The sequence below is a fragment of the Microtus ochrogaster genome, chromosome 5 (assembly GCF_000317375.1).
Source record: "Microtus ochrogaster isolate Prairie Vole_2 chromosome 5, MicOch1.0, whole genome shotgun sequence".
Lineage (NCBI taxonomy): Eukaryota > Metazoa > Chordata > Mammalia > Rodentia > Cricetidae > Microtus > Microtus ochrogaster.
In genome coordinates, this window is record NC_022012.1 from 16078058 (window position 1) to 16089556 (window position 11499).

At 52.3% G+C, this 11499-nt stretch overlaps 2 protein-coding genes across 4 annotated transcripts in view; both read right to left on the minus strand.

The window, feature by feature from the left end:
- Positions 1–1308: 1308 nt before the first annotated feature.
- On the minus strand, positions 1309–8506 carry Rab3d (RAB3D, member RAS oncogene family). Of its 2 annotated transcripts, none has more exons than XM_005346924.3 (5): positions 8392–8506; positions 6020–6283; positions 5273–5391; positions 5057–5181; positions 1309–2899 (listed from the first exon to the last, which is right to left on the minus strand). In XM_005346924.3, exons 2-5 carry the CDS (start codon positions 6245–6247, stop codon positions 2712–2714), a joined length of 660 nt encoding a protein of 219 aa, XP_005346981.1. In that variant the 5' UTR covers positions 6248–6283; positions 8392–8506; the 3' UTR covers positions 1309–2711. The 2 variants fall into 2 exon arrangements, with proteins under 2 accessions (XP_005346981.1, XP_026635259.1); XM_026779458.1 differs by having other exon boundaries at positions 6020–6304.
- Positions 8507–10378: 1872 nt separating this feature from the next.
- Positions 10379–11499, minus strand: part of Tmem205 (transmembrane protein 205) — a 4815-nt gene continuing 3694 nt past the window's right edge. For both annotated transcript variants that reach the window (XM_005346925.2, XM_026779459.1), the window contains one exon: positions 10379–10719. In XM_005346925.2, coding sequence (XP_005346982.1) covers positions 10414–10719 — 306 coding nt within the window. In that variant the 3' untranslated portion in view covers positions 10379–10413. The remainder of the gene's footprint in view (positions 10720–11499) is intronic.

The following is an 11499-nucleotide window of genomic DNA, read 5'->3' on the forward strand; positions in this document are numbered from 1 at the left end:
ACAAGCTTGGAGATTTCAAGCAAAGAGGAAACATTGAGGGGGCTGGAGAAATGGCTCAGAGATTAAGAGCACTGAACTGCTCTTCCAGAGGTCCTGAGTTCAATTCCCAGCAACCACATGGTGGCTCACAACCATCTGTAATGAGATCTGGTGCCCTCTTCTGGTGTGCAGGCATACATGGAAGGAATGTTGTATACATAATAAATCTAAAAAAAAAAAAAAAAAAAAGAGGCGACATTGAGACTTGCACAGCCTGCATCTCCAGCCTCCTACAGTGATGGATTTCTCATCTTCAGCTGTTGCAGCTGCCCACTGGCAGCAGCTGGGCAAGTGCCTGGATATCTATTCTTTTGGTTCTCCTTGGGTTCTGTGCTTTCCCAAGATTTGGCTCTGGGCTGATCATTTGATCACACGAGCCTTTCAAGTCTTACCATTCCAAATTGCCAGCTTCCTTTGATGCCTAGCTAGTGTTGGAGGCACACGGCTGAGAATGCGCTTATGTCCCCTTTAGAGGTAGTTAAGTATAGGAGGCAATAGTCTCCACGTTATTCGGTTTGAAAGAAAACTGCATCGACTTTGTGAGTGTGCGTATTCTTGTGTGTGGAGTCCGAGAATGACGTGAAGGGATCAAGGGTTTCCTCCAACCTGGTGTCCAGGGTCTAACTCAGGTCATCAGGTTTGGTGGCAAGTGACCTCACCATGTGAACCATCCTGCTAGCATGATCCCCAGCTGTGTGAAAACCACAAGACAGCTTCCTCTGTGGCTGCTTGAAGTAGAACTGAGGGAGCCTCTTACATCACTGGGAAGCCAGGACCAAGTTCAAGATCCAGTCAAAGGTGATTCTGTTACAGGAAAGTCAGGACCGGCCATCGCTAAGGGCAACTGGCCCCCCACCATGCTGGGCAGTAGCTTAGGAGCAATGGACTGTGATAGGGTCAAAGGTCATCTTCTTTCCAGGCTGGATGGAAATCCAAGATGACCCTAACTGACCCACCGGCCTCAACTAGGATGACCACCTGGACCACACGCCCAGTTTTGGGGTGGGGGCTTCAACACAGGAGCTTGTGTGACACGTTAGGGAAACACTAGCAACTGAACCCCAGTTCACACACTGCTGGTGTGTATGTGTGTGCTTTAGACAAGGTCTGTCTCTGGTTTTTCAAGACAGGGTTTCCCTGTGTAGTCCCGGCTGTCCTGGAACTCGCTCTCTAGACCAGGCTGGCCTCAAGGCCTCAGAGATCACCTGTCTCTGCCTCCCAAGTGCTGGGACTGAAAGTGTACACCACCACACCAAACAGGTTGTTGAATTTTAATTTTAGCTGTTTTGACTATTTAATGATAAAGCAATATAAAAATTTTGACTCTCCCCTCCAGATGTTCGGATGCCCTCACTTTGCTAACATGATTTATCCACTCCCTTTCACCTAGTTTGTACAAAGATAGCTTCACCCAGATGCTTAAGGACAGCTGCGGCAGGGCTAGAAGTGCTGGAACCCGGAGCAGGCACTAGGACGACACTGAGCGTGGTAAGGCTGCAGCCGTCATTGTGGCTGTGGGACTCAAGGAGTAGACTCCACCCGGTAGGAAACAGGGATATGTAACACAGACCGCCTGGGCTTCAGTGTCGCCTGGATCATGGGAGCAAATGGTGCTTAAGGAAGTATGGTCAGTGGGGGGAAGGACCTAGAGAACTGGGGATCCTAAGGTTGAGTCCCAAGTTTGTGGAGACATCAACCCACAGTTCTTCCCCAGTTCACTGGAGAGCCTGCATCTCCACGAGGTACAAAATCACTGGTGCCCACTGGAGTACAAAATCACTGGTGCCCACTGGGGCCTTCCTCCTCCACAGCCCCTAAGTGTCCTGGGCCACTGGTGATGAGGATGACCCTGGGGCTATATGAGAGTCCTCAGGTGGAGAACCCAACTCCTGCCATCAGAAAACCAGCAACGAGTGCACTCCCTCTGTGGGCTGGTTTCTCCACTTCCCCTATACACAGGATGTACGATGTGTAAAGCTCTTGCTTAAAACACCACGCGGGCAGCCTCAGAGCTGGCGTGCTAACGGTGGGGCAGCTCTCAGCCCCCAAGTGACAGCGCCTAGAAGGTTCCCAAACAGCTCTGGATGAAAGATGGAGTGGATTGACCCGCACTGAGGGATGTGGATTCAGGGGAAGCTTGGAAGGCACTTTGGAGAGTCACCAATACCATGAGTGGCTCTGACTCTGTCCCTTGTAAAACCAGAAAACAAGCTTTCAGGTAAACGCCAGGGAAGCAAGGCAGTTCACGGTAGGTTCAAGGCCACGCTGGTGGACCTGAGCTAGGGAGGCTGCCAGGGCTAAGGTGGACAACATCTTCAGCCAGCAATATGGACAGCAGGTCATGTACTTGAGAAGTGGTTTTAAGGTAGAAGGCATGGAGTGTCCCCTCCATCACCGATGGAGGGTGATGCCGCCTAAGCCATCCCCATCAAAATGCCTTATGATGCAGTAAGCAGCTGCATAGGTGTCCCACGCCCTCAGACAATGCTGAGCGGAGCTTGGGTGTGGGCTCTAACCAGGACTGTCTGAGTATATCAACATGGAGAGAAGAGGGGAAGTTGGAGGGAGGAAAGAGGTGTCCTGAGCTTGGAGATGGCCCCTGTGGCTCACAGTTTGGCTGCAGTCCTTGAAGAGGCAGGAGGGGATAGATGTGGGGAGGTCAAGGGTCACCCTTAACAGCCACAGCTGCTAGGCTGGGGGGGCGGGGCATCCCCGAGGGCCGGGCCTTTTCCGTTGCTGCCTGGGCTAGAGCTCGGTTCCAGGGACTCATTCATCTTCTCACAGATGATGTCCACAAGGCGCTCAAACACCTGCTTCACATTGACATTCTCCTTGGCGCTGGCCTCAAAGAACTCAAAACCTGGATGGACAGAAAGTGGGGACAGTTGCGGCAGTCATGTTAGTCCCAAGAGGCTGGACTTGTTCCAACCTGTATTCTGAGCTCGTTCCTGCCTGACCCGCTGTGGTGGGGGGGGGGGGTGCACATGTATGTTTGGGTGTGTTCCTCAGCCACCGGCACCATTCTTTCTGAGACAGGGTCTTTCAATGACTTCAAACTCACCAAGCAGGCTTGGCTCTGACCCATAAGCCCCTTGGGATGACAACTGTCCACCACCACGCCTGACTGAAGGTAGGTTCTAGAGTCCTTCCCAGCCTCTTTTAACCCTTTTAAGTCGTGAGACAATTCTCACTGTGTAGCAATGTTGAGCTAGTTCACAGAGCCTCTGACTTAGGAATCTTCCTGCCTCAGCTGTCAGAGAGCAGTGATCACAGGCTGTACCATCATGCTTAGCTAAGAGTCTTCAGGAGACAGATGGCTTAGTGGTAAAGGTACCTGTTACCAATTCTGATGGTTTGAGTTCAATCCCTAGAACATACAATACAGAAGGACAGACAGCAGCATGTGCCACACAGAGACCCTAAATAAATTATGGGGCTAAAGAGATGGGTCAGCCACTAAGAGCACTGGTTGTTCCTCCAGAGGACCTGGGTTCAATTCCCAGAACCCATGTAATAGCTCACAACTGTCTAAAACTCCAGTGCCAAGGGATCTGATGCCTTCTTTTGACCTCTGCAGGTACTGCAGCACATAGAACACACACAGGCAAAATACCCACACACATTTAAAAAAGAGAAGTCAGACAGTGGTGGTGCACACCTTTGATCCCAGGCGAATCTCTGTGAATTCAAGGCCAGCCTGGTCTACAGAGCTAGCTCTGGGACAGTCAGAGCTACACAGAGAAACTCTATCTCTAGACCTGCCTCCCCTTGAGAAAATAAAAATAAAAAGTGTAATTTAAAACAGTAAAAAGGGGAGCTGGGTTGTGGTGGCGCATGCCTTTAATCCCAGCACTCAGGAGGCAGAGGCAGGCGGATCTCTGTGAGTTCAAGGCCAGCCTGGTCTACAAGAGCTAGTTCCAGGACAGGCTCCAAAATTACAGAGAATCCCTGTCTCAAAAAGGAAAACAACAAAAATAAAAATAAATAGTGTAATTTAAAACAATATAAAAGGAGCTGGGTGGTGGTGGTGCATGCCTTTAATCCCAGCACTTGGGAGGCAGAGGCAGGTGGATCTCTGGTCTACAGAACTAGTTTCCAGGACAGGCTCCAAAGCTACAGAGAAACCCTGACTCAAACACACACACACACACACACACACACACACACACACACACCACATCACAAATGCACCACACATGCAAAAGTAAGCAAAAAAAAATGGTGAGATTTACTTCACTCAGGTTTCAGAATACATAAAAAATAGGTAGTAGATGCTGGATATTTTAGCGCACTCCTCTAATCCCAGCATTTGGGAGGCAGAGGCAGGTGGATCTGTATGAGTTTGAGGCCAGCCTGGTCTACAGAGTTCCATAGCTGAGTTTCATCGCAACTAGGATTATACACTGAGACTCTATCTCAAAACAACAACAAAACTAGGTGGTGGGCTATGGTATATTAATACCTAATATGGAAATTGTTTAAAAAGAGTGAAGACAGGACACCAGGGTAATCAACTGGGTTCCCAGGACAGGGGATGTATTCTCTGAAATGTGAGAGCATGGTTTATACATGGGCGTGTTGGTGGGTTATCTCGGAGTAAGTGTGTGGTGTGTGTGCATCTGTGTGCAGGTGTCTGAGTGTCTCCTGGAGGTAGAGGAGGACATCAGGGGCCCTGTTTCTCACACCCATCTTATCCCCTTGAGACAGGGTCTCTCACTGAACCTAAAGCTACCCAGACAGCCAGCAAGCCCCAGTGATCCTTGTCTCAGCCTCCCCGCAGTGCTGGGGTTACAGGCATGAAGACGTGTGTGCATGTGCATATATGTGGCCATGTCTGACCTCTTATGCAGGCTTCACATCTGCACAACAAGCATTCTCACCCACTGAGCCATCCCCCAGCCCCAGCACGTGGGCATCCCCCTCCACCAGACCCTTAGTTAACCATGGTGGAACTGGGCCTCAAGCGTGACACGGGTTTGAAACGAGATGTGACCTGTGGTTCAGGCTGGACACTAACCAAGATCATCAGCGAGCCTTCGGCCATCCTCCGCAGGTACGACCCGTTCATCCTCCAGGTCACACTTGTTCCCCACAAGGATCACCTGGGCATTATCCCAGGAGTAGGTCTTGATCTGTGTAGCCCTGTGGAGTTGTGGACATTGAGAAGGAGGTTAAAGGTGGGCAGGGGAGGACACAAAGGCCTGTGGCATATCAGTGGTTGGCCAGCACTCACCAGTCCTGCACAGCGGTGAAGGACTCTTGGTTGGCAATGTCATACATGAGCAGGAAGCCCATGGCTCCACGGTAGTAGGCCGTGGTGATGGTCCGGTAGCGCTCCTGGCCTGCTGTGTCCTAGGCAAACAGCAGTCAGTCAGCTGGGGCTCACCTGCTCCCTACCTGACTCTGCAAGGCCCTGAAAGGGACACAGGTCTGCCCTTGTGGTCCAATCTGATGGGGAGGCATGGTTCTGCCCTCCCAGCCCTCGCTGCCCATCCTGGTGTGAGACATTATAGGCTGTATCACCAGGTTGTCCCATCTTGAGAACTCTGCTAACTGACTCGGCTCTACCCTGGATAGGCTCCAGTGTGAAGGGCTGGATGACAGGCTCCTATCTATGAGCTTCCCTAACCTCGTTTCCATGAGCCAGTGCGAGAGTCACAATGAAGAGCCATCTTCGATCTGCCACCTGGTCACCTTGTTACCATGATGATACCAACAGCTGGACTAGGGACAGGGCATAGCTCTGAACCTGGCAGCCTCCATAGGGGTCCCCAAGATGGTCCCCACCTTCTTCCTCACTCGTCACTGACTTTTCTAGCACACACCTTGTGCATCTTGTCCCTCCACCCAGGGCAGGGCATGTCCCACATCCCAGTGAATTTACCTCAGAGATAAAAGATACCTCCCCGCCCCGAGCTGCTTTCTTGGGTCAGATTCTCTACTGATGGCCCCCCACTTCCCACACGGCTATCCAACCCACCCAGATCTGCAGCTTGATCCTCTTGTCGTGCCGGTAGACTGTCTTGACCTTGAAGTCGATGCCCACGGTGCTCACGAAGGCGGGGGTGAAGGAGTCGTCCGCATAGCGGAACAGGAAGGAGGTCTTGCCCACACTGCTATTCCCGATCAAGAGCAATTTGAACATGTAGTCAAAGTTCTGGTCAGCTGCATCCCTTGGGCTGGCAGGAGGCTCACTAGCAGAGGCCATATTGGTGGAATCTGCTTGGAGGGGAGGCCTGAAATCCTAATGGGAAAGAATGGAATCCTGCAAGGGGCAGGTACCAACAACTGAGCCTAGGAGTCTGGGCTCCGGAGTCAGTTCTTAGAACGCGTGGATCCGGGATCCAACTCAGGTTATCAGGCTGGGCAGCAAGTGCCCTTACCTGCAAAGCTACTCCCTAGCCCTTGTTTCTCTCTCTCTCTCTCTCTCTCTCTCTCTCTCTCTCTCTCTCTCTCTCTCTCTCTCTCTCTCTCTCTCTCTCTCTCTCTCTCCAAGGTCTCACTCTGGAGCCTAGTCTGGCCTCTAACTCCCAGTCCTACTGCCTCTGCAGCCAAGTGCATGGCGGGGTGGGGGCAGGCATGTACTTCCATCTTGGGGCTGGAGTTCCAGGTGCTCGTGACTGCCTGACCTGTGCATTAGGAATCTAAGTCAGGTCCTCTGAAAGAGCAATACCTGCTCTCAACAGCTTATCCATCTCTCCAGTCCTCATTCTTTTCTTCTTTTAGAAAAGGTCTCATGTAGCTGGCCTCAAACTTCCCACGTGGAGGATAAGGGCCTGAAGCTTCTGATCCTGCCTCTGGAACTGGGATTACAGGTGTGTACCCCAGTGCCCTTCCTAATGAGTCTCATTATTCATCAACAAGCCTTGGCCCAGTCCTTCTCGGCACCAGGCACTGAGCTCTGAAGAGACACAGCTGTGCATAAAACCGAAAAGCACTCACCTGTGTGGAGGGCTGTGGCTAACCTTTACACAGAGGTGAAAGTGGGGTCTGGGGATGGTGGTGGAGGGCTGTGGCTAACCTTTACACACAGGCGAAAGTGGGGCCTGGGGATGGTGGTGGAGTGCTCGCTTTAGGTTTCAGCCCAGGACCCAGTAAACCAGGTGTGATGTGCACACCTGTAATTTCACCACTAGAGAGGTAGAGACAGGAGAATCCGCAGTTCAAGGTCATCCTGCACTACTTTGGAAGTTTGATACCAAACTGTGCTACATGAGACCCTGTTTCAAAAAAAAAAAAAAAAGGCAGAATGGAGCCTTTATAGTAGAAGGTTTTCTGATCTCCTGCTTTGAGTACAGAAGTCAGGTAACGGGTAAAAACTCAGGGCCAGTGGTGGTGGCGAGGAAGTAGCACGGGCTGCAGACTGGACTTTGCCCAGCGCAAGCAGCTGGTATGGCCAGGTGTGAGCTGGAGGGGGGGTGACTGCCAACTAGACAGAGCCCCCTCCATCAGGGCCTGGGTGTTGACTTAGCTGGTGTCTGCCACTGGGCGCCTGTCCTTCCCCCTTTAAGTCCACTTTAACCATTCCCTGTCTTCCAGGGTAAGGGATATTTCTATAAATACAGCATGCTTTAGAACCCCAGTTAAGCTTCCAAGTGGGTACCTGTCATTTTATTTGTCAAAGGGGCCGGACCTGGCTCCCTTTTGGTCAAAGCTGATTCATCTCAGTCATGGTATACAGAGACAGAAATGAAAGTCATCAAATCCGACGGAATTATCCTAGCCACTCAAAGATCACAAAACCCACCCCACTCCATATCCTTTTATTTATATCTGTCCACACTCCAGCATGCTGTTAAATCCGAATCTAGGGTTCCCTTCCAATCTCCCGGGGATTCAGTGTTCTCAGCTGTCTAGAGTCCCTCTCTGAAGCCCAAGCAAAAGTATTTCTCAATGGCCCTCGGTGTTTTCTGTTTCTCTGTCCCGTGCATTTCCAAAGAGAACGCAGCCAACCCCACCCTATGTTCCGGGAGAACGGGTTTGAGGAGGGACCGCAAAGCGTCCGCCTGGCAGGGCCTTCAGGCTGGCCCCCGCCCCACCGCGGCTCCTTTTCCGGGCCGATTAGGGGTTCCCGGGTCCTCAAGGCGGGCATCCAAGCTGTCAGTGCACTGCGTGTACCAGCAGGTGCCTCCCCCATCACCATATGGCGCCCTAGCTCGCCCCCGACTGGGCTCCTCGCCCAGCTCGCCGCCGCTCGGGGAGCCAGCGGAGCCAGCGGGGCGCGGGGAACCCAGAAGAGCCAGCAGCACGGCTTAGGGAGCGTGACCCGGTCTCGCGTGGACCCCAGCCCGAGCTGTCAAAGCTCACGCGCAAACCGACAGGCGGGCTGTCAACACTCGCTCCGGGACTCACCTCGGGTCACGCCTCGCACACTAGGATCCGCCCACGAAGTCGCTGCAGCCCGCACCCGGCCGCGACCCCCGCCCCGCAGCCACCGCCGCCAACACTGACACCCGGATCCCGCGCCGGCTCCGCCCAGGTGAGGGGGCGAGGCCGCAGCAAGAGTTGGAGCGCTGCGTGGGTGGAGCCTATGGGGGCGGGGCCATAGTGAGAGTTGGGATCTGGGGTGGGCGTGGTCTTGTGGCCTGGGGGATCCGCAAGAGGAGGAGCCAGGAGGTGGGCGTTGCCTGTCGGGGATTGGGACCAAGCGAGAGTCGGAGCGGAGTGGGCGAGGTCTTGCAGGTGGAGGTAGGTCTAGCAGGTGCGGGGCCCCTAAAAGAGGCTCTCGATGTGGGCGGGGAATTGAGAGGTGGGCTTGGTAGTAGCGTCCACGGCAGGAGGCGTGACGGGATTCCAGCGACCCACAAGAAGCGGGCGGGGCATATACGTGGAGGGACTTTCCCCGAAGGTTGAGCCTCGCCGGGTGGCAGCAAGAGCCAATCAGATGAGAGCACGCGGTGTGTGGGGCCCAAGAGGCGGGGTGGGTGGGAGCGCTAGATGTGAGGGTCCTGACAGGAGTCTAGCTATAGAGCCCTGGGGAGCAGGAGAGGGCATTAAGTCCCACCGTACTCTCTCCTAGAAACTACGTCTCCTTTTCCCTAACACAGAAAATGGCTTCTGTGCACTCTGTGGTTAAGAGGAAAACCTCAGCAGCTGGGTTCTAGTCCCGCCTCCACTTTCTAGGACTGGGACTCGTGACACATTTAACCTCTCCGAACTTCAGTTTTCCCATCTGTCAAGTGTGTAGCCATGTTTTTGTTTTTAATTTTTTAATTTGGGGGCTGGAGAGATGGCTCAGTGGTTAAAAGCTCTTTTTCTCAGCACCCACGTGGTGGCTCACAACCATCCATATTCCAGGGGATCTCACCCCCATCCTTCTTCAAGCAGCAAGAACCAACGTGGACAGACATAAATGTAGGCAAAAACTCATGTAAAATAAAAATTTTAAATCTAAATTTTTTTTTCAGACAAGGTCTCATTTATTCCAGGCTTGCCTGAAACTCATTATGTAGCCAAGAATAAATAAACTGACCCTCTTGCGTCCACCTCTCAAGGTCTGGGATTGCTGGTATGCAAAACCATGCCTCGTTTATGTGGTGCAGGGAAGGAGCCTGAGCCTTCCTGTATACTAAGCAAGCACTCTCTGCCCCCAACCCATTTTCTTCGCAGTGCTGGGGGCGAAGACCAGGCCTTCATGAATGTTAGACACACTCCATGTCCCACACAGTCCTAAAGGGTGCTGGATTACACTGTTCAATCCTCTTAAGGACTCCCGGAGTTAAAACACGTTTTAGAAGTAAGGAAACTAAGGATCAAAGAAAGGCAGATATTTGTCTGAGGCCACACAGCAAGATGTGGAATTCAAAATAATATAGCAGCCATCACGATGGACAAGTGGGCAGAGGCACTTGACCCTAGACCTGCTGACCCACAGGGTCCCAAGTCTCTAGAGTACCACTCACCTAGGTTCACATCTCAGCATGGATGCTATGGACTAGGGAGAGACGAAGCAAGTTCTATCTTGTCTTGCACACACACGCCACTCATGCTCACATCTCATCGGTAGTGTCAGTGGGCCATGAAATACAACTGTGCCTGAGGTGGGAACCGGCTGTTGCTGTAGTAACACAGAGTCAGGGCAATGGTTAGCACCAGCCAGGCATACAGCAGGGACTCATAAATGGTCATCATTAGTGGAGATTTGCTAGAGCAGCAATAGCTCATACTCCAAAGCATCATGTAACAGAAATGGGGAAACTTGAGACTCTAGGTGCTATACTAGTGCGCACATACACGCGCACACACACACACACACACACATACACACGCACACACACACACACACACGCACACACACACACCACCTGGCTTCTGTGGTGGAAATATGACCACAGCCAGCTCCAAAGAAGCATTTATTGGCACACGAGGCCTGTGTTAAAGTCTCTGGAGCTCCAGAGCGAGGCCAGCAAGGCAGAGCCCATTACTCAGCAGGCAGCCCAGGTTGCAGAGGGAAGACAAACCGTGGTAGTGGAAGAATTTCTGGCGAAGAGCACTGTACTTGGGGTCCTTCTCCCTCAGCTGGCGGTAGGGGTCAGGGCCCTGGTGGCTGCCTGGCACCTCTGTCCCCAGGCCTCGATCTTTCTCCACAGTCTGCAGGGCCCACATGACAGCCGTGGTGCGGGCCTCCAGCCAGCGTGCGTTGATAGTGGCCAGTGTGAGGCTCAGGAGCAGTAGAGCGAGCTGAGGACAGTGAGGGGGAGGCAAAGTGAGGAGGGTGACGATCTGAGAGAGGGTATGCCAACCTCCTCACAGCCCAGAGAGAGTGGGGACCCTGAGAGCAGTAAACAATCTACGGCTTCTTCTCTTCTGCTCCCTGGCCCAGGGCACAGTCTGTACCCCTACTGTCCCTTGAACACCTAAGCTGCCTCTTCAAAACAAAACGTGTGTTTTGCAGTACTGAGAATTGATTTTCGGGCCTCAGACGCAGTGTAAGTTCCACTGCTGAGCTACATTCCCAGCCCTTTGCTCACTTGTAGGTGGTATATACACATGTTCATGTATGTGCACATGTGCTTGCTGGTACACATGTATGTGGGGGGTTCTACCTTTTTTTGGGTGGCAGGGGTAGGGTGGGAGTGGGGTGGGAATGGGGGGTGTTTCAAGATAGGGCTTCTGCCCTAGCTGTCCTGGAACTTGATCTGTAGACGGTTGGCCTCAAACTCACAGAGTCCTGCTTCTGCCTCCCAAGTGCTGGGATTAAAGGTGTGCATAACCACCACCTGGCCCTTTTTCTTTTTTAAAAATTTTACTGCATTTACGTGTGTGTGTGTGTGTGTGTGTGATAACATGCCTTGGTGTGTGTATGTGCAGACTCGAGGGAGTCATTTCTCTTCTTCCTCCATGTAGATCCTCAGGAGTCCAAGTCAGATTGTCATCAGGCTTAGCAAGCAAGGGCCTTTGCTTGCTAAAGCGGCCACCTTAGTTTTTTTTTGTTTTTTTTTTTGTTTTTTTTTTTTTTTT

Excerpts from the sequence above, each read along its gene's own strand:
- Rab3d (XM_005346924.3), bottom strand. The coding sequence starts at position 6,247 with ATGGCCTCTGCTAGTGAGCCTCCTGCCAGCCCAAGGGATGCAGCTGAC. Across the intron at positions 5,392-6,019 it reads GGATCAAGCTGCAGATCTGG|GACACAGCAGGCCAGGAGCG; the intron begins GTGGGTTGGATA and ends CTGTTTGCCTAG. Across the intron at positions 2,900-5,056 it reads AAGGCTCGCTGATGATCTTG|GTTTTGAGTTCTTTGAGGCC; the intron begins GTTAGTGTCCAG and ends CTGTCCATCCAG.